The sequence below is a fragment of the Aplidium turbinatum genome, chromosome 5 (assembly GCF_918807975.1).
Source record: "Aplidium turbinatum chromosome 5, kaAplTurb1.1, whole genome shotgun sequence".
Taxonomy (NCBI): Eukaryota; Metazoa; Chordata; class Ascidiacea; order Aplousobranchia; family Polyclinidae; genus Aplidium; species Aplidium turbinatum.
The window spans coordinates 25,185,663-25,208,773 of NC_137476.1; the positions used below are offsets into that span (position 1 = coordinate 25,185,663).

Sequence of the window (23,111 nt, forward strand, 5' to 3'; positions counted from 1 at the left end):
TTAGTTCTATGTTAAATTTAAGCAGCGGCGATGTGAAGCAGCATTCAAACATCGAACTAGATTAACAAATCAAGTTATACCACCATTGCAAATGTCGTAAAAGATTGAAAATTCTTTCTTAACCATGAAAATTGTTTGTTGAAATACTTTAATCAGCTTGGATGTAGCCTACTGATGCAACACTCGATACTATCTGCATCAACCGAAAAAACCTTCAAGATGAAAAAATTGGTTTTTACCATTGATTAATTATTATAAATTGTCAGACAGATTTTCGGACCAACAAAGCAGTTCTCCAACAGATAGTACAGGATCTATCCAGATGCGGTAAACGAAACTTTTGGCCCACATAGCGAGTTGATAGAAGGTCTACTGTCCATATTTTTCATGTCAATAGATCTATAATATAATAATAACTTTGAATTTCGTCCGCCCCGTCAGTGGTTGCGCAGCCGGCCCTAGATCACGCGACGCAAGTTCGACTCTCGGAGTGTGCGCTTGAGCAACGCACGTTAAAGATTGCTCTCCATTCAGCGGCACCTAGTGAATGGAATAATTCCCCAGCAACAACACTTCAACAATCGGAAGACTTCACTCTGTCAATCTCGGTAACCGGCACTGCATCAAAAGCCTCTACAAGTATGCGAAACTACCAGGACTAACCTAGGCCTTGTCAGTCTTGGATAAAGATTCAAAACCAACCAACCAACCAAGCAATGTTGCTTGATTAATAATGTACTAAATGTTTGTGCAGTTAAGAGTCAGTTAATCTCTTACAGTAATCTCTTAAGAAAAGTACTGTAAGAGAGATGTGTCACCAACGGGTCATTTTTCACATATTTGTTATTTTCTGTCCATACAAAGCTCATGCATCCTCCTTTTTTGGCATAACAGTAGGTCACATACCCTGGTATATTCAGCCAAAAAAGTTTTTTTAATTTTCCAACTACTAACTGCCGAAAAATAACTTTTAAATGATAATAAAAAGTGCCCCGTTGGTCAAACCCTTATACGACCAACGGGCCACTGCTATTCGACCAACGGGTCACTTCTACTTGGCAAAAAGCTGATGCACTGGTGCTTATTTTGGACTATTTAATACACGAATAACATACAAACAACACAACAACATGAGCAACAAGCACTAGAAATATGCTTTTATTATGAAATTTCATATTTTCATATTTAATTTAATTTCATAATATGAGATTTAAGTGTTTTTGGTGTTTATTTTACTCTTTTTAAATCTCATATTTTTCTAAAGTTCAGAAAACTTTAAGATATCAGACAGGTGTTTGTAGATGCCACGGGTGTTGGTGCAGTACGGTAGTTTTCTCACTATCCATTGATTCACTCTTTAACATAACGAGCCAACGTTGTTCGTGGTAGCCTATATCATATTTTTTCGTTAATCAATTTCATTAATCAATGAATAAGCAAACAGCAAACAAAAAATAGTCTTGAAAAAATGAACTGATGGGTGAAAAAAATTGCAGAAGAAAAATGTTCAAAATTTACTTTCTACCTTGTAAAACATACTTCCCTTCATAACAATATGAAAAAAATCACAGGTCCCCGCAAGGAAGATTTCCAAAACCAAAAAAGTTAATCTCGATACCACAATAATATTTTTCGTGCTTCCAACTTTTATTTTAAGAAATAGAAGGGTGGTCCGTTGGTCGTACCCTGTCCGTTGGTGGAACATCTCCCCTACAGTAATCAATCGAATTGTCATGAACATAAAAAACAAAATTGTGCTGAACAAGTTCCCGGGATCTTTGTGTTCAAGCGACTTACAAGTTTGTTTGCATGGCTCTGACGCACGAAATTGCAGCACAGTCTAAGTTTCACTTTTACAAAACATTAACCTAATATGTATTTGTGTTAGAATTCGACAGGTAGCCTACATAGTAGCCTACTGGTTTGGCGAAGTAGAAACTGAGACATAAAATGTTGACTAAACTCATCGTAGTGTTGATGTTCGTTCATCTTGTTTGTGGAATAAACCCTTCAAACTTGTGTGTACCTCTTAGTCAAATGGTCGATCAACATCAGCAGGCACAATCGCCACCCGAAGTTATCCAGGGACGTGCGGGTAAAATGGGGCCTGCAGGCCAACTTGGGCCTAAAGGTGACAAGGGGAACGTTGGACCACCCGGCCACTGCAATTGTGACGACAACCCGAGAATTCAAGCTCTAGTAGAACAGTTAAAAATCCTCAATGGTAAGTTTCTGACGTCACATATAACAAAATTGTGGTAGATCATCTTTGGCCAACATTCGAACATTTGTTTTGACAACACAAGCAAGTAAAATTAAAAGAAAAATTAACAACAAAAACTTTTGCTACTGTATTGTTAAAGAACTGTTTTAAAACTGTTTAACTTCGGTATTTCATTGTGATTCGTGATAAATATTAAAGATAAATATTGAACAAGATTTTCGTGTTTGTAAAATTTATAAAACTTTAAAATTTTATAAAACTTAGACTGAAAATGTTAAAATTGAATTTTCAGTTATCACTGTTTACTATTCATATGCAATGTGGTCATTATGAAACTTGTTTTTCAGACACCGTCCAACAGCAACTTGCTAACGTCACTCAAAGTTCTCCAAATGGTATGTCACCATGAATAATTGTGTTTGTATTTATTAAAGCTATCGTAGCTTTACATTACTTTGTCTGGGATAATATACTGTTCATGTATTTATAAAATGGAACTACTGTGCTAAGACCAATTTTCTTAAAAAGTAAGACTTCCTCGAAAGTAAGATGTTTGACAAACTAAAAATTGATTAACTTGTTTTCAAAAATGGAAGGATTCTTTTTAACATCTTCTGAAACAAAAATGGAGAAAAAACTTTTCAAATGCTTAAAAGTAAAGAAAAGTGATTAAAACTCACAGATAAAACAGATAAAATGTCCAGCAGTGAATTGTTTTGCATTTAAAGTTATTATTTTCATACTGCTGCTGAGATGAAGCACATAACCGTCTACTGTGGATGCGATTACACAACAGCTTAGATAGATTTCATTACATTATGCGCAGATATACGATGCCGCGTACCTGACGCACCTCAATTTGGTTCGGTGTTTCCAAATGTTGCTGTGGTATCAGTTGGAGCTACAATCACATACAAATGCGATGAAGGGTTCAGTATTGGCAATGATCAGATGGACATCCAACTGGTTGTTGCCTGCAAAGAAGATCTAACAGTTGGACCTGCAAGTCTGGTATCAGTTGGAAATAAAATTAACTACTGGTGCAAAAACGGATCCTACGGATTTGTCGGTGCGGGTCAGCAGCTGGTCGCTGCATGCAAAGAAGATCTAACATGGACCCAGGAACGACCAACTTGTCAACGTAAGTAATTAGCTTTGTGTTTTTCATTTTTTTCTATGTTGTTTAACAAAACAGTGCAGTTGTGACTTGAAGCTTTCTTGAGGTTGATGTAAAAACGGTTGATAAAGTTTGCGGCGTCACTGCTGTGGATGCGATTACAAAATAGCTCAGATAGATTTCATTACATTATATGCAGATATTCGATGCCGCGTACCTGACCCTCCTCAATTTGGTTCGGTGTTTCCAAATGTTACTGAAGTACCATATAGAGCTACAATTAACTACAGGTGCAAAAACGGATACGGATTTGTCTGTGTGGCTCAACAGCTGAACGCTACATGCAAAGAAGATCTGACATGGTCCCGAGAACGACCAACTTGTTTTTCAAGTTAGCTTTGTGGTTTTCATATTTTTTCTTATTTTGTTTAACAAAACAATGCTGTTGTGAATTGAAGTTTCTTGAGGGCGATGTAAAAACGGTTGATGAAGCTTGCTATTAGAAAATAATGGTGGGATGGCGCAGTGGATAAAATGGCGGCTTTTAAATAAGAAAGGAAACCTTGCTTGACACCATCTTTCAAGCTAGTTGTTAAATAACGCCGCTAAAAAGGATCAAACAAGTTAAAATGAGTGTGCTTTCTAAACAACCGTAGAACCTCATAGGGCGGTTGACACGTTTTGTTTATGATAATTTATTTTTATTTACATTTTCTTGGTTTTCATTGATGTCAATAATTGAAATAATTAAAAAAAAAAACTTTTAAACAAAAATTAGTGTCCTTATTTGATATCGCGGACAAAAAATTGCTCTGAGATACTCAAAATAATTTTACTTCGATGCTCATAATACAAGTTCGACCGCGAAAGCGCACCGCAAATAAAAATGTAGCCTACACCTTACTACAACAACCATAAGTTTATAACTACTTAGCCTCAAGCAATTTAGGGACTGCCAGTGTGTTAGTACGTATAATCTATGTTTACTACCGAGGCCAGACTCTTCAACCCAGCTCAAGACGAGAGCACATATTTATTCAAAATCGGACTATAAACAAAACAAAGCTTGTAGTTGAATTAGTTGACATCGCGGTAGGTAATGCATCCTAACTTCAATTGAAACCTTTGCTTTCAGGAAATTTCTAGCTTCAATAAAACAACGACGTAATCTGTGATTTGTTCTAATTTTGATGGACTTACATGAATTAATGTCTTGATTCTGATATCCGTCCCGAAAACTCAGTTGGTTAAATGCCTGATATCATAAACAAAAAAAACACGATCAAGCGACGCTGGTTCGACTCTCGCGTAGGGTGCATCATTCCCCCTCATTTCTAACACTCAACTTGTGCCATTGAGATGGTGACCATTTTAATCAAGCAAAAAGAATATGGAGTACACCGGACTCCATACTACCACCTCCTTACCCCCTTAAAAATTGGTTTAGTAGAATCAATATAGCTTAAAAACTAAACAAGATAACTAGGCCTACGTAGAGTTTTATACTAAATTTATTGCAACTTCTTGATATACTGTATATATGCAAAGAAAATAACGTTTTAAATTTTTTTTACATACTTTATAGACAAAAGGTGTAAGACTGAACATTTTTAGCAAGTGTATTGTAATAGAATGTGAGGCTGGATTGAAAAGTGGGAGAATCAAAGACAACCAAATGTCAGCCAGTAGTCAATTCAGCAGCTCGTATCGACCACAATATGGTCGATTAGATCAAAGCCGCGGAACGGGAACTTGGTTTCCTTACCATCCATGTGAGTTTGTATGATGAAACATGTTAACCATTTCTTGATGTCGCGTTAGTTGTATATGACGTGAAATCGTTTATATCAAATTCCATCTTGATCCGACATTACAGAGGATATGTTTTCAAAGTTTATTGCGAAATTATTTTTATGGTTATGACACCCTTCCACCGTACACTAAATAACAGTATTTGTAGATTGAGCAAAGGCTATGTCCAGTCAAGTCAGTTCAAACACACTCGGCTTAAACTTTTTCCATAATATGACTTCACAACGGTGCACAGTGGTGCAATCTAGTGACTAGATTCTAGCCAACACAGAACACTCCAAATGTTTCTATGACATCATAAAAACATTTGCTATAAGATTTCTGCTCAAAAGTATTATCCCTACTCAAGGGTGGGCGTAATAAGCATTTTTGTGTCATGTTAGTTTTCAAGTTTATAAATTGTCGCATGTCATATTTGAATAATTGTGCTTAATATTTTAATTTTATTGCAGCCTGATAGTCGAATTGCTTATTTCATATGCAAAATATGTGATAGTTACCACAACGCATAAACTAAACAGTAAATACAGGACAGAAGTAAAAAAGTTAAAAGTTTTGCAAACCAGGTATCTTGAGGAGTAACAAACTTGTTTTGTATAGAAGAGAAACTTTAAACTAGGAGGCTAAAATAGGCTAGTGATGTACGCAAAGATCGAACCGACCTGTATATAGTCTTAGTCAGGAGAACCCCAATCCTTAAAGGAACGCAATAAATGTACCTGTATATATTATTATCGTAAACAATGAATACACAAAAACATTTTCGATGGAAATCAATCTACCTAGGTTAAAAGTAAAGTCCTCCCAGCGGAAAGTGACGCTCTAAGGTTAACTTACCAGATCACATGCCCACGTTTCAAATGATGAAAACAATATCGTTGTTTTTCAACTGCCTTTCCATCAATTGTGATACCGAAGAGATTTTTTAAACTCTGGGCTACCAGTTACATTGTTATGATGTTACTGATATCAAACCATGTAAAATGTTGAGATTCAAAGTCAAGTATCTAATCTACGTAAATAAAAGTTTAAAACGAAGTTAAGAAATTTGTCGTTTTTTGTGGTGAGATTTTGTGTTCAGTAGGTTATAATGGAAAACTCTGGCTCTTTCGTTATCAACGCATTGCACACGGGATTGAAATACCCGATAGCACTCACCATAGCCATTTTGAAGGTCACTAAGGTATACTCACCTATTTGTTGAATGGCTGTTTTCGTTGGATTCGGAAGCTGTTACCTGATCAAATGCAGAGGTTGCAATTCATAAAATGGTGAATGATTGAATGAGTGAATTGATTGCACTGAATTGACTGAAATATTGAATCGAATAAGATTGTGAATATGAAATTAATTCTATGAATAATGGAATGGAATTCTATGAAGTAAAAAAGTTAAAAGTTTTGAGAAACCTGATATGTTGAGGAGCAACAAACTTGTTTGATGTATAGAAAAAAAACTTTAAACTAAGTGGGCTGAAATAAGCTAATGGTGTACGCAAAGATCGAAACATGCATGTATTTATCATCTCGTCAACAATGAATATAATTGGTGTAATTGTTCGAAAACCAGCGGATAATGGAAAAGTTGAACCGACATTTCTTTTTTTTTAGTTAAATGTTTTTAGTTTTACCTCAGTCAAAATTGGCCTGGATTGTGCAATGTGTGCACCTCATATGTAGGTAGGATGGCTGCGTAGTGGAGTAGAAAGAGTCTTGCACGACAGTCAGAAAGACATCGGTTGTACTTGCATATGCATACTCAGTTTCTAACAGGACAATGAATAAGTTGTCAGAAGGCAGACACAAAGACTGGCCTCTTGCGCACAATCAAAATTAAATTGCATACTTTGCAAATGCAATTTCATAAAATTTTGCCTATAACATTAAATGCCTTTACAAGAAGCATCATTAGCATGTTTAAAATGCATAGATTGGTGTTATTTGTATCAGTGTTATTGCTACACTGCTGTAATTGTATGTAGCCTACTGTCCCAGAACCTGGACCAGAAAAGTTGTTGTCTGGGGTGTATGAAATATCTTAAAGAGCGGTAAAACAGTCAATGAGCAACATTCTACGATTTAACTAGGAAAACAAAGTTATATCTAAAAATAAAACGAAAGCCGGTCATACTGCAACTAAACACCTGCTGTAAATTATTGCAATCTAATCTGCAAGCACCGCTTGATTAAACCACGACTTATTGACAGGTTTTGTTTTGCAGTCGTTGGAGAATGGTTGCAAGTGGACTTTTTGATCCCGACTGGAGTAGTTGGAGTAATAACTCAAGGATACCCGCGTGGAGATTACTGGGTAACTGGATTCAAAATATCATATGGAAATTCGACAAATCAAATGCAAGTGATTCAAGCTTCTACAGGAGGCGATAAAGTAAGTTAACTCTTTAGCTACCACGGGCTCTTTAAAGAGCTCAAGCCTCCCCCTAAAAATATACACTGTTTGCAATCACCATAACTCTTTTCTTTGCTTGCCAAACAGCCTGGGTTTTGGGTCTTAGACCTACTTTATTAGAAAGAGGAAGACTTGTATTTTTTAAAAGTTGAAAAAAATTACCAGGTTTGTATTTGAATTTTTTCTGCAATTTCTAATCATTTATAGGAAATTTGTACAACATCACTGTGACAACGTTTGTGTGGAAAGAGTGACACTTGCCTGACATCTGGCGGTGAAATTTATCGCAGTTTGAAGTTTTTGTTTTAGACATCCAAACGGAAACGAAAAAAAATTAAAAAAAATGCAAAATTTTTGTAGTTTGTTATAAATTTTAGTCATTTTTAAAACATTTTCAAGAAAAAATACACAAAATTTGTAAACATATATTTCAAAACGCTGTTAAAAACTAAAAAATACAACAACGTTCATGTTTTTGTTTTTTTCTGTTAGTTATCGTTCTTGGGATGGCCCAACGGATAAAACGTTGGCTTTCCAACTATGCAAACTGGTTGTTGAAAATGCCGCTCACCTCTACCCAGGGTGTAATAGATTGGGTGGGCGTAGTTGCTGAAGTAAAGGCAGCCGTGAGAAAGAAACTGGCCAGTGGCCACCCTACTCTCCATAGTGTCGAAGGGTTAATACAATGAAATCTGATCTTCTCAATCCCGACACTTGAATCAAGTATGGGATTACCTTCACCTTTTATCGTTCTCAACATACAGCAGTTCAAAATCAAAAAATTGCTCAATTAAAAAAATACATCGAAAACAGTGGCAGTTAAAGGGTTGAAATGTTTAATTTTGAATTTTGGTTTGGTTTTTGAATCTTTATCCTCGGACTGACAAAGTCTTGATAGGTTATTCCTGGTAGTTTCGCATATTTGTACAGGCTCTTGATGCAGGACCGGTTACCGAGTGGCAGAGTAAAGTTATCTGTTTGTTGAAGTGATGTTGCCGCCGGGAAATTATTCCACTCACTAGGTGCCGCTGAATGGAGAGCAGTCCTTAAAATGGCTTGCTCAAACGCACACCCCGAGAATCGAACCAGCGCGGCGTGATCTTGAGCTGGGCGCGTAACCACTGAGCTAAAGGGCTAAAGCATTGTGTTTTGCATCATCAAGAAATACTTTAAACTGTCAACGAGAAGGATTGAAATTCCAGACAACAGTAGGCTATACATGCACCTCTATCAATACAACTTTTTTATTAATTAAAATAGCCTCCCACGTTGTAACGATGAAGTTTGAAAATTCTTTGAAGTTGAGGCTACTGTCAGTTCGCTCTTGTCCAGGGATAGCACAGTTACAGAAACATGACTGCAATTTTTAAAAGATTAATGCCACCTTAAAGTATCGCAGTAGCCTACCTTTAACACAAACAAAGTAAGAATGTAGTAAACTAAAAGGCGACGCAATAATTTTGCAATTTCAACCACTTTCCTTGCAACGTCAATGCAAAATGATAACTATACTCAATATATCATTGGTTGAACCTATTTTAAATATCTTTACTTCTCATATAACATGTGTGAAATTTCGTGGCGGCTTTGAAATTCGATGATTATTTGCAGGGCCTCCGAGAGAAGTCAGCACTGGTCGGGAAACAATACGAAAAATGGGCCCCATAATATTTTTTAGCAAATGTTGCGTTGCATGTTCGTGTTAAGCTGAAATTAGCCTACTTTTCGCAGCATGAAAAGAACTTCGTTCAATGTAAAAATCATAATAATCACTGGATTACACTTGCAGCAAAAATGCCATTGAGGCTAACTATTTTGTCTAGAAAGCTTTGTAAACACACAATAGGCCTACAGGTAACGAAAATAGTTCAACTAAGCATTTAATTCAGGAGTGTCCAAACTTTTCCCACGCGAGTCAGATTTGATAATAAGTGTTCGCGGCCAACAGCCACAATAATTTTTCTAAAAACTGCAAGTTGAATTTATATGATTTTTGTTTGTTTGCCGGCCAAAAATAACACATTGTACAACAACAGGCGCGGGCCATACAAAAACGTTTCGTGGGCCGGACTTTGGACATCTCTGATTTAATTCAACCCTTTCTGGACTTTTTGCAATGCAAAGTTACGGATCACAGCATCAAATGATAAAATTTTGCGACGTCTGAATTGATGCACAACATGTATAGTTAGGCTTTTCAATCGGTTTTGAGTCATAGGACGACTGGAGCGCAAGCAATTCTTTACAAATTTCAGTAATTGCTAAAATCACGTTCTCAAAGCGCAACCGTTGGAGGTAGCTACCGGACCATAAAAAAAATCATAACAAAACTATTTGGAAAAACCTTTCGAAAGTTGCAATCAATGATTCCTTGAGTAGAGATTATGGGGTGGTTCGTTCTGGTTTGCAGCTGAAGTTTGCTGTGTGGCTTTCTGTCAAAAGTACCAACTCATCCAAAATGTCTTGAAAAATGTCATTGTTGTAGCCTACAAATGGTTTAAATTTGTCCCACATGCCCGCAACTGCACAATAGACATACGATGAAATTTTCATGGAACTTCAAACTCATCGACGATATGTTTGAGTGTGTTGATACATTTGTCAATTCCAATAACTATCGAATCCTTTGCAATGTACGGTAGAATACATTACCTTCGAATGATTCAGCTAGTTAAGTGAAGTTATAAAAGCGTTCTGTCCTCAGGAAAAGAAAATCATTTTCTTTTAAATTTATAATTGCCACTGCAACTTTAGCTTGCGAGTAGTAGCCTACTCTTCTCAGCTTTCTCTTACTTAGATTACATCTTCCTTTATTTTCATTAAATTCATCAGTGAATCTTGTTTTGGACCGTAATCCACATAATGCAAAGCAGTCACAAATTTAAAACTGCTAGTTGTAGGCTACTTAAGCATTGACTCAGCTTCCAATCAAGCTCTTGTTGGTTCCAACTTGATGCATTTAAGAAACGTCTTTAGAGCTTCAATTGCAAAAGGGTAATGTAAAGCATTGGGTTTGACTGCACCACGCCTTGATTACCCTCTCGAAAAAATACACAAAATTTGTAAAGATATTTCAAAAGGCTGTTAAAAACTAAAAAATACAACAACGTTCATGTTTTTATTTTTTTCTGTTAGTTATCGTTCTTGGGATGGCCCAACGGATAAGACGTTGGTTTTCCAACTATGCAAACCTGGTTTGAATTCCGGTATCAGCTGGTTGTTGAAAATGCCGCTCACCTCTACCCAGGGTGTAATAAATTGGGTGGGCGTAGTTGCTGAAGTAAAGGCAGCCGAGAGAAAGAAACTGGCCAGTGGCCACCCTACTCTCCATAGTGCCGAAGGGTTAGTACAATGAGATCTGATCTTCTCATACCCGACACTTGAATCAAGTATGGGATCACCTTCACCTTTTATCGTTCTCAACATACAGCAGCTCAAAATCAAAAAATCGCTCAAGTAAAAAAATACATCGAAAACAGTGGCAGTTAAAGTGCCTCTGACAGGTAAATAAATTCGGTAAATTTACCTAAGATACCAAAAAGATAACACTAACAAACTTTCCTGACCAGAAAATCGTAAAAAATATCAACAGGCTACTAAGTTACACGCTTGCAAACTTTCGTTGACATCGGCGAATCTGGCACTCATTCAATTGCGAAAATAAAAACGGCAACACCGCTGTAACGTCACCGTAAGCGGGAAGGATACATTCTTTCTCTGTGATGACTTGGTAAAGTGTAGTACGGCTACTGCAAAACGTGAATGTGTGGGGCTCTGTTGGTCTAAACTAAGCATGTGCAAATTAAGAATTACCGAAATGAAAAAGTGAACTTATTATTACTATCAGGTTTCGATCAAATAGGTTGAGTTCATTTTTGTCAAACAGCATCTCAATTCAATTGAAATTACAGTTTCATAGGGCTACAATTTTGATACTTTTTTATTTGTCCTAATCTGGTTACCGCAATAGCCATTTGCAGTGTAACTACAGTATCTCACAAGCAGTAGCCTACCTTTATTTTATGGTTGAGGCAATGCCTACAAATTGCTGTTGATGTGACAGTGTCAGTGACAAAAACCGTGTGCTTTCTTTTCACGCTTTCCCACAAAACAAGGTGCTGAGAAGAAAATGGTCAAAGTTTTCTTCAAGTGTTCGAAAATGGGATGGGCCATACTAAACTAGTCGTATTATGTTTTCTTCACTTCACTGAAGATGATTTTGTTAATACCACTCAAGTAAAAATGGGCTTGAGCGAAATTTACATTTTGAAAAAATCTGCCATACCATCTATAAAAGTAAAGATGCAACCAGTTGCTGATGATGAATCCAGCACTTCTAAACAACAACGTTTACAAAAACGTACCCTTGCACAGAAAGTAGGCTTTTACATGTATTGTATAGACTCTGCTATGTACGTAACTGTATAACTAAGATTTTGTTAACACTGGCACTTCAGTGGCACTGACAACTTGCATTGCGCAAAGCTCACTGCTTGCAGTTTTCAGTTTGATGATCTCGGAAGCAACAATCGGATTGTGCTGCCGTCATGCATTGTTTGGTGAATCCGAAACAATTTTTCTAGATCCAGATGGCCGTTATACCGGATTTCAATGGCCAACTGAAGGCACATTATGAGAGAGAGAGAGAATTTTTACTTATTTTTGAATAGTGATGATGAATTAAATATGAATGATGATTCGTAAATTTCTTTATTTTTCGCTTCAAGTATATTTTAGGTTTTGTAGGAACGTATCCAGTACAGTTTTATTAAACTGCGACAAACAATAAATCTTTGAAAAAAGCAACCGCTTGTACCAACTCCGACCAAACTGTGATCCACCAATTACATCTAGGAAGCGTTTGTTTCATCCGTCGTTAACGACGCTCACTTAGGATGACGTAATACCACCAAAGTCGTCCCAGAGCAGTGAAATATGGAGTTTCGCTAGAACAGTCGTTTGATATAAATTACGCCCTAACCAGTTGAGCTACGAGATTAAGATTAAAAAGTTCGCTAAGTATAATTCTGCGCTAGGAAATGCTTTAAAAAGTTACTATACTTGGATCCAACCTGTCAGGGGCACTTTAGAGGGTTGAAATCTTTAATTTTTGTTTGGTGTTTGAATCTTTATCCTCGGACTGACAAAGTCTTGATAGGTTATTTCTGGTAGTTTCGCATATTTGTACAGGCTCTTGATGCAGGGCCGGTTATCGAGATTGGCAGAGTGAAGTTTTCCGATTGTTGAAGTGATGTTGCCGCCGGGGAATTATTCCACTCACTTGGTTCCGCTGAATGGAGAGCTGTCCTTAGAATGGCTTGCTCAAGCGCACACCTCGAGAGTCGAACCAGCGCGGCGTGATCTTGAGCTGGGCGCGTAACCACTGAGCTAAAGGGCTAAAGCATTGTGTTTTGCATCATCAAGAAATACTTTAAACTGTCAACGAGAAGGATTGAAATTCCAAACAACAGTAGGCTATACATGCACCATTGCAACTCTATCAATACAACTTTTTTTATTAATTAAAATAGCTTCCCACGTTCTAACAATAGAGTTTGAACACAATTTGAAGTGTAAGCTACAGTTAGTTTGCGCATACCCAGGGTTAGCACAATTAATACAGAAACATGACTGCAATTCTTAAAAGATAAATGCCACTGTTAAAGTATCGTAGTAACTTTAACAAAAACAAAGTAAGAAAATATCAAACTAAAAGGTGACGCAATAATTTTGCAATTTCAATAACTGACCTTGCAACGTTAATGTAAAATAAATACTCTCAATACATTATTGGTTGAACCTATTTGAAATATCTTTACATCTTATATAATATGCGTGAATTTTCGTAACGGCTTTGAAATTCGTTAATATCCTGTTGGGATGTTTGCCACCACATCCTTTCATCTACTGATTTTAACAACCTCACAAAAATAAATCTGTAGCGCGTGTTTACTTGGATTTTGTGATGAATTTATTAACTGCGTTTTTACATTGAAACTTTCCATTTGTACTGAACGTTGTTTTTCAAGACTTTTGAAGCGAATCCTGCAAGTGGAAAGGCTCACGTGACGAATCGGTTTCCTGCTGCTGTGACCGGAAGATACTTTCGCCTCATTGTTGGTTCTTACGTCAGAGGATCCCACTTAAGGATGGAGTATCTGCTGTGCTAAAGCAATTTATGCTGCAGGATATAGCAGATGGTGGATGGTGCATCCGTTATCTGATTGTAAAATTGCAAAGAGAAATTTCTGTGTATAGTTATTTGACATGTCAATAAAATCTAAGTATAAACATAAAAATTAATTCTGAATAAACGATGCAAAACATTTGTTTGTTGTGCAAAGTGGTGGCGTTTGAAATTAAACTGGTTAGTAGGCTATATAAATGAGCAGTAATTCACCAAACGTCGTGCAAGCAACCTGACAGAGACAAAAGAAGAAACAAAGAATTATCAAGATGGCGCCCACGTGCAAAGTATTGTATGTCATATCTTGTAATTACCAGCTGCAATCAATAGTTACGCAGTGTTTAAAAATTGTTTTTCGGATATCAGCTTCTTATGAATCTCACAAAAAGTCGGGCTCTCATTCTTGAGGAAATAAACTACTTTGTCAAATTTAAATATGCTATCATAAATTTTCCAACAAAAATTAAACTAGCTATTAACGTAATGCATTGCGACCTAAATCAAACATAAAAATAAAAATCAACAGTTAATCCGAAATACAGTAGCATTGTCGATGCTTTTAGTTGTAGGCTATACAAATTTTTAGTTAACAAAGGCAAACATTTGTTGATCCTCATCGCTACTTGGACTGTTCGAAACGAAAATGTTTTGAAACGCCTTGCTTCGTTTTTGCGCAAACCGATTGAGCTTGGATAGTGGAATAATAACAATATTCTTGGGCTTATGGAAGTGACAAAAATGTCAATGCATTTTGTTAGAATTAGAAGTTCACATCGAATGATTGTGTGAAATGTCACAATTTTTGCGTTATGTGAAAAGTGCAGGCAGGGCCGGATTTAGACCATGAGAGGTCCTAGGCTATTCCATTTGTGAGGCCCTTCCCTATTTTTGAGCTCAGAATTTCTCTCTAAACAACATCACATGTCATTGCATAATGTTAAAAATATGAGTGCATTAAACCAAATATAATTATTACTATCTGGAGCCTTTACAAGTTGTTTCACCTAACGGATCATGAGAAGTTCTTATTCAAATAGAATCATGAGTGCATTAAACTATATAAACCCTTCGTTCTTTTCATTTTCCACATTCATGGGTGCAAATTTTTATTTAAAAGAATAAAAATTTAGTTAATGCAGTTTTGCTTATAATTTCTTTGATCAGACAACCGTTACAATAATTGTAAAGTTTATTTACGAGGACATCAGAAATAGTTACAGCCATCAAACAGAGTAAGACTTTTTTTTTTCTCGCGCAACGCTCAGAGTTTAAGATGGATAGACTAGAGGCTACCAATTTTTTTCCAGCTTTCGTCAAAGCAAAATCATGCAAAGTTAATCAAAATTTATCTGTTTAAGTTTGTCACTTTTAATGTACAGAATGCTCAGTGCGGACAAACTTTCTTGAGACATTGTCAATCTCAGTTTATTTTTGATGCTTTTGAGCGGTAGGCACTTTAACGTAGTACACTGTCCGAATTCCACAACGCAATCATGCGTGACGTACACGCAAATCAGCTGACTTCAGTCATGTGACTCAACACGTGATTATCTGGTCGTCTTTATCGAAAACATTTTGATGCAATGAAATTTAACTGAATGCATTCCCACAACCTGCGTGGCCGAATGGGTTATGGCAGTGGTTCCCAACCGGGGTGCCGCGGCACCCTGGGGTGCCAATTGCAACGCTCAAGGGTGCCGCGAGATATTGAGACATTGAAATACTGCAGCCTTTTCTATATTTTAACTTTAACCTGTTGAGAGCGGAATTTATTTATTTCTAACTGAGTTTCAGTGCGTATTAAGTTTCGCGTCTCGCAGTTATTCCCGGCTCCTTTCTGGAGAGTCGCTTAGTGGCGAAGCCGCTGGCGGTAAGTAGATAATAATCCACGGTAAGTCTTTGTTTTCTCGCCCAGGAAAAACAGCGTGAAAGAGATTTTGACTCGTTGCTGTTCCTTCCATAAAAACGTTTGAAACGCATCATTATTGCCAGGTTTCATGATTTTATTTTGCGTTTCACGGCGCACAATTGGGTCTCCAAATTAGCGTATTTACTAGATATCTTCGACCATTTAAATACGGTAACGTGAATGTCAAAATGGAGGGCAAAATGAAACTCTCTTAACTTCAACAAGACTCATAGTCCAGGGATTGGGCAATCTTGTTTTCGATGATAATTGCAAGAGCAGAAAGCCTGTCATCTGCCACGGTTAAGCGCAGGATATTCTTGACCAGTTTCATTCTGCTGATGGTCTTTTCAGCACTGGCGACAGTGACTGGTGTGGTCGGTCAGAAGAATTCTGGTGCAAATGCAAAGATTCGGATATATATCCTGAAGGCTGTTCTTGTACGTTAAAAAAATGCTTGCCGTAACAAGTCCTCTGTCTTTCTCTATGTTATAAATAAAACGATTCAATTCCATTAGGCTATTAGTTCGTTGGCATCAATGTCTCCCATTTTTCTTTTAATTTTTTTGCAGTGATTGTCCAGTTCCATTGTCCGCCCCATTAGCTCAGTGGTTACGTGCCGGCTCAAGACCACGCGGTGCAAGTTCGACTCTCGGGGTGTGCGCTTGAGCAACGCATTTCAGGGCTGCTCTCCATTCAGCGGCACCTAATGAATGGAATAATTTCCTGGCAACAACACTTCAATAATGAGAAAATTTCACTCTGCCAATCTCGGTAACCGGGCCTGCGTCAAGAGCCTCTACAAGTATGCGAAACTACCAGGAATAACCAATCAAGGCTTTGTCAGTCCGAAGATAAAGATGCATAACCAACCAACACAACCATTTTCTCTGAGACAGTTCTTCAGGCTGCTAGCGTTGTACAGAAATTCAAACAACTTGTACCACTCCACGAGTTGGTCAAAGCGCAAAGAAACAGAAGACATGGCCTGATCAGTGAGAACAATAAAAAATTGCGATTTGAATTTTTCTTCAGCAGAAAGACGACTCAAATCATCAGCGCATTCGTAACCAAACATTGCACATTGTTTTTTGAAAACATCTGCTCAATACCAATAAGCTCTGCTATTTCGCGTGCGTTTGTGACCACGTGGTTAGCCTATATCCTGTATTTCGATAGTTTTTCAAAAACTTCGGCGGAGGGGCCCTCATTCCTTGCGGGGCCCCCTCCGATCGGAGGGCGGTTGCTACGCCTAGCCTAGGCTACATTTATTCACGCGCGCTATACTGCAAAATACAACTCATTTTGTGTTATTTCATCATAGGTGGGCAAAGTTACTTTCAAAAGTAACTGAGTTACAGTTACAGTTACTTGGCCAAAATAGTAACTGAGTTACCGTTACAGTTACCGATTTTAAAAAGTAACTAGTTACCGTTACTAGTTACAGTTACTAGTTACTTTCAGTTACTCACAAATCTGAACATAAAATTTTGCACCTGGCCATCTCTGCATGCACGTCCAGTTTAACCGCAATATTTGATATATAGTGTTAGAGCCATCCATGCTAACATAACAGCACAAGTACAAAACCAACAAGGTTTTATTTTAAAAACATAGTGGCTTAGATGTTTATTTCCTTTGAGAAATACGAGCATTTCAAAGTGCTCGTCACTCAGGCCTGCCCTTTTGGGCTTTAAAATGTCCTTGCCCAATCGTCGTCGTCGTGTGAGCCTCTGGGGCCGAGAGTCTATTCTTTTACCGCCCCAGATTCACGATGTTCCCGGACTACACTGGAAGGCTTCTAGAGAGCAGCCAGTCTTTGGTTTCATCATTCATGACACGCAAGCCTTCCACTCGGTTAGGTGGCTTGAAGGTGTTACAGTCATTGATGATGTCCGCCCCGGTAGTTCAATTGGTTAGCGCGTCTCTTCTGGAACGAAGAAGCTTCAAGATCAAGCGGCACTGGTTCGACTCTCAGGGCATGCGCTTGAGCAACGCACGTTAAGGACTGCTCTCCGTTTAGCGGTATCTAATAGATGGAATAATTTCCCGGCAACGAGACTTCAACAATCGGAAACTTCACTCTGTCAATCTCGGTGACCGGGCTTGCGTCAGTGATTTAAAGCCTTTAGTCTACAAGTATGCGAAACTGCCAGGATTAAGTTGTGCAAGAAGCTTTCCCAGTCCGAGGATAAAGATTTAATCAATCAATCAATGATGTGATCTGCGGTCTGTTCCTCAGCACCACATTCACAGGAGAAGAAAGAGGCCATTTCCCATTAGTGCATGGTTGAGCGGAAAAGCCCGACGCCCGCATGGAGACGGTTGAGGCGCATCCATGCCTGTCTTGGTAGTGTCAGGTAGATGGAGCGTGTGTCGGGGATGAACGAATAAAGTCTGGTGATGAACAAGTGCTGCAATGAAAACAACATTTCTACTGCAGCACTTGACGGAATGGGAGTGTTATGTTTTTAAAACAGTTTTTTCATCGGTCCAATTGTGAATCTGGATCCGCTTAACTTGTCCTCAGGGTCCGCTTCCAAATACTCCTGTAACAGATGCAACGCGCATTGTTTTCTTGGTTTTTGCGTAAAGTGGTGCAAAAAGTCCTCCGTGGCTCTACCTACCACCATCCACTTCAGTGTCGCTGCTACTCCCCTCTTCAACAGAGCAGTTTGCTTCTTCAATTGCTTGAAACATGTTCTGTTTTATTTTGGTCTTCAATTCAGCAGTGTCGCTTAATGATCAGGCATTAAACACAGATAAGTCTAAATTGTGGGTGGAATGCAGTCGCAAGCTGAAAGTCGCTGTCCTCGAACCAATGACCAAATCTGGTTTGTATTGCTTCCACAAGAACGTCCACCAACGGCAAGCAAACAGCAATGCTGTTGCTGGTTTTAATGTCAGACAATCTTTTTAGAGGCATTGCAAGCGTTACACTAAATGCAATAAATTTTAACTTCTTGAAGGTAACTAACTAACTGACTATAAGCATCAACAAATTGCTTTTAATCGCTGCGTGTTTCTTGATGCTTATAGTCAGTTAGTTAGTTACCTTCAAGAAGTTGAAATTTACTGCATTTTTATAAATATTTTCAGGTTCCTGATGAGGGCTTAACCCTATTTCCTGTGGGGGGGGGGTCGGTGGGGACTTGCTCCTTTTCAAAGCAATATCATTAAAGAACTACGCGATCCACAGCTTTAAAATTTCTTGACTTTTCCTAAAAATTATTCAAGTATTTATTCCGCTTTAAATGACGTTGCTATTGTCTATAGTTTTAGAGATATGGCATGATTTTCATAACATACTCTGATATTTTAGCTAGCTACTAGCTAGCCCTTTTGTTTTCAAATTATACGGATTAATAGGATTACTGAGCGCCGCCGTGCGTGGAACTGCGACGCAGATATCTCATGAGTTGGCTTTGTTGTAAAGCATTCAACCGTAATGAGTCCGCCTTTTGTTTGCAAACTCGAGTTTTGAGTTGCTTTGATTAATCTTTTAATTACATCTGAGTTGCTTTGAAATTATCAGAGAGCATCCGATAAGCTATACTGAAAAAATGTAATTTTACGTTGTTTTCTATGGCAAATACATTTTGTTTCTAACTTATAACAAGAAGCAGTCGGAAAATTCTTGCCAAAACTCTGTTTATCTCATAAAACAAACAGACTGATGTGGTAAGTTTCTTGATTTCTTGTCGGAAAGCAAGGAGTGCGTTCTTGCCCCGCCAATAAACTTTTCCATGTACCTGAACACTTATATTCACATGAATGTTGTGAAAATGTTTTATGAAAACGAGAGATTGATGGGTATTGAAAAGAACTTGACACAGACTATCTAAACTGCTTGGCTTTTGTGGAAAAACACGCGCAGCTAAATTATTGTGCTTTGACAAGCATTGTGCATATTGTATCATCACTGAATCTTTACCTAAATGGTAATTTTGCAGTTGCTTGAGAGATTACAAAATTATTTTTTTATACGAGGATTGAAAATTTTTGATATATCTCAGCAGAAATACTATTAGGACCAACTCAATAATTTCAAACTTTTCATTCAAATGTTGGTCTTCAAAAGCTTATTTTCACAAAACGGTGTAGGCCTACATCTTTTTCTCCATAAATTTAGACGTTTGTATCATTTGGAGCAAAGTTGTTTGTTGGGTTGAAAGAATCTGAAATCAATGCCTCGTTTGTGTAACGTATCGTAACGTAATCTATCAGTCAGCGCTTTTGTGCCTTTTTGTTTTCGAATACATTTCCGTGACAAAAGATTGGCTTTTGTAATAACGCCATCAACCATAGAGTTGTATTCTCTGACTGCATCTCAAACGCTATGCCATACTCAGCAATTTTTCTAAAGCATTGTTACACAAAATGCATATCTGACAAAAGAAGGGAAATATGTTGAATTGATTTATATTTTATACGGATCGTTTTCCTTGTCCTTGAAAAAAAGAAAGAACGATTTTTATCGTTTGGCATAAAAATATGTATATTGAGGTTCACCTTGGTTTGCATAATGAAAATCACCCCAAAGAATTGCTTGAAGTGATTTTTGCAGCTATTTGATCCTTCGCGATGATATCAATTATAGTTTCTATCAGATGAAACCTGTTCAAACTATTTTTTTAAAACTATGGTTCATTCAAGAATATAATACTTTGTAAATATAGCTTACTTCATTTTTGCGTTTTTACTTCGATTTTTTCACAAGCAAGACTTTACACAAAACAAGTTATTTGCAACGTGAGTTGATTGACCATAGTAGCCTAAATGGACCAAAATGCTGTGGCCAAAACTTGATTACTTTTTAACAAAATGTTTGCACATTGGAAACAGCAATCACTTTGTTTCAAATCAGCAAATCACTTTTTGTCATTGGTTCAACGTCTGCAGACGTCTAATCTAATATACGACAAAATTGGTTTTCTGGGTCTTCGGTTCGGAAAAACATCATTATGATGTATTGTGACGTGGCCTATCAGCCAGCAGTAGTTTATGCGTCTTTTGTTTTTGGATGTGTGTCAATTACAAAAGATGGTTTTTGCAGTAACGCCATCAACCGCAAACTGCATCTAAAATGCTATTTCAAAATTTGAACAGAAAGAAATCTTCTAATGCGTAATAAATAACTTGACACAAAATGCATGTCCAACAAATCAGAAAAAAAATGTAGAAAACGTTATTTTGCAAATCTAATTAACAACATGAAAAAAAACACTTCAATCATATTGACACAAACGTGCATTTTTAAAATATCAATAACCTTCAATTTTGCCCAGGGAAAAAATCAACACTTTAGTGATTTTTTGTTTTTTTACGACAATAGCACTCGGCCTGAAAAATAATTTTTTTCTATTTTTCGTATCGTTATGCCACGACTTTGAGTTTGTCACGCAGAACGGGAGTTCCATTTGGCAAACGACCTGTTCTATAGCCTACCAACACGATTTGACTAAACGATTATTATCACTACATTTTGTCACAACTGTTTGCAAAATTGTTTCATTCAAAGTGATCATTGTTGGTAAGTATTGAAACATATCACTTTGGAATGCATCGTGACATAGTTTATCAGTAAGGAGTTTTAGACGCTCTTTGTTTTTAGAGTGCATGATGGCCTAAAATGGAACAAGCTCCTATCGAAGCAAGTCACTACCTTTGGATAGGTTGTTGTTCAAATACCACGTGACACCACAGGCTACCTTACTTTTCTGTATTCAACCGCTACCCAGACAGCAAATCAGAGACTTTTTACATCGATTCAACGTTTTTAGACGTTGAAATAATGTTAAAAACGAATAAATAGCTTCCTGAGATGTGCTGTGAAATACAAAGTGTTTCTTGATCATGCATAACCAAATTCGACAGTGTGAATGTGAAAAAAAATTTGCTTGATTTAGTTCCAATATCAAGTAATGACAGTACGTTTGAAAAAGTGTAGACTATAAACATGTGACTCAAAAAGAACTTGAAATAGTTTTTTTGTGGTGATTTTGTCTCATTCTCTGCAAATGTTGAAACAAAGCAAATTTTTTTTACAATGCCTCCGGCAAAACAACAAGCAAACGCGAGTTGGACGCCAATTACGATTTCATTGAAGCGTGGACGACGTCTCCGCGTAAGAGATTAAAATCTACACAATGGAATTAATCCGTCACACTCAATTATAAGTTAATTACGAAGCAATTTCTCAAGTCAAATAAAAAAATATGACCAACCATCAAATTATTTGATTTTTCAAGTTGCGCTGTTGAACAAATTGCAAAAGAGTTTCGATGTTATGTTGTCAGATAAATTATCTACACCATGTGAAAATTTGATTGATCTATCTTGCGTAGTTTTTGAGTTACACGAGCTCAAAGTGATAGTGTCGAACCGACCCCCCCGTCCGCAAGTCAACTGGCCAAAATACGTCACAGGATAAAGGGTTAAGTTAAACCGAAAACGTTTGACTGCTAAACTCATTTGTAAATATGTAAAATATATTATTATAATGCTCAACCCTGTTGTATTGTTGTGTCTTGCCTGTCTTTGGTACATGTTGATTAATCGCCAAAAACAATTAATTTAGCCAAATCAGTTATCAAAAATCGCCAAAAAAGAGCCAAATCATAAATATGAAGCTAAACGTCTTAAAATATGGCCAGATTTCTGGACTTCGGCGATAAATTCGCCAATATGGCAACCCTTCTCCACCAGACCACAAAAAAAAAGTAGAACCGCGCATGCGCAGTGCTGCGCCGATACATCTGCGAGAAAAATGCATTATTGCGCAAAACGCAGCAAACACGCACTAAGCAAGACACAAACACGTGCAGAGAAATAAACGGCAATTAAAAACTGAAATTTCAATACAAAAGTAACTTGTAACTGTAACTGTTGAAAAAGTGCTAAAATAGGAACTAGTTACCGTGTTTCGTTACTTTTGGAAAATAGTAACGAAGTTACCGTTACAGTTACTCAAAAAGTAACTAGTTACTTTTGTAACTAGTTACTGCCCACCTCTGTATTTCATACAGTTATTTGAAATACAGAAACCTCATAAAATTGATCCAGTTTTGCCAGGGTGCCGCAAACTATTTATCTCTTTGATAGGGTGCCGCAAGGTCAAAAAGGTTGGGAACCACTGGGTTATGGCAAAGAAATGAGTAGTAATTTCGATTGCGTGGATTCGATTCCCACCTTCTGCTAATACTATTTTTTCTTCTGCAACTGAACTGAGTGCAAGAAGAATCTTAAAGGGTTACTAAAGGAAAAACCTGGCTTGGCGATTTTCCACGTTCTTTGTATTTAACATGCTACCATAAAACGATTTACAATAAAATTTTGCCCCATTGCGGTCTGACCACCATTGTGCGGGTGCTTTTGTCAGAGCTTTCAAAACGAGATTGGGCCTGAGCAACGAAGCGTGCGACTGTACAGTGTACAGTCTACGTAACAAAATACT

The 23,111-nt window shown here is 37.4% G+C and overlaps 1 protein-coding gene across 1 annotated transcript; it reads left to right on the plus strand.

Annotated features, from left to right (window-relative positions):
- Positions 1–2,100: 2,100 nt before the first annotated feature.
- LOC145771062 (uncharacterized) lies at positions 2,101–13,884 on the plus strand. The gene is made up of 7 exons (XM_082582805.1): positions 2,101–2,224; positions 2,572–2,619; positions 3,051–3,365; positions 3,541–3,732; positions 4,973–5,113; positions 7,375–7,541; positions 13,592–13,884. The coding sequence occupies exons 1-7, from the start codon at positions 2,101–2,103 to the stop codon at positions 13,730–13,732; spliced, it is 1,128 nt and encodes a 375-aa protein (XP_082438931.1). The 3' UTR covers positions 13,733–13,884.
- The last annotated feature ends 9,227 nt before the right edge of the window (positions 13,885–23,111 follow it).

Excerpts from the sequence above, each read along its gene's own strand:
- LOC145771062 (XM_082582805.1), top strand. The coding sequence starts at position 2,101 with ATGGGGCCTGCAGGCCAACTTGGGCCTAAAGGTGACAAGGGGAACGTT. Across the intron at positions 2,620-3,050 it reads CACTCAAAGTTCTCCAAATG|ATATACGATGCCGCGTACCT; the intron begins GTATGTCACCAT and ends CATTATGCGCAG. Across the intron at positions 3,733-4,972 it reads ACGACCAACTTGTTTTTCAA|AATGTGAGGCTGGATTGAAA; the intron begins GTTAGCTTTGTG and ends GTATTGTAATAG.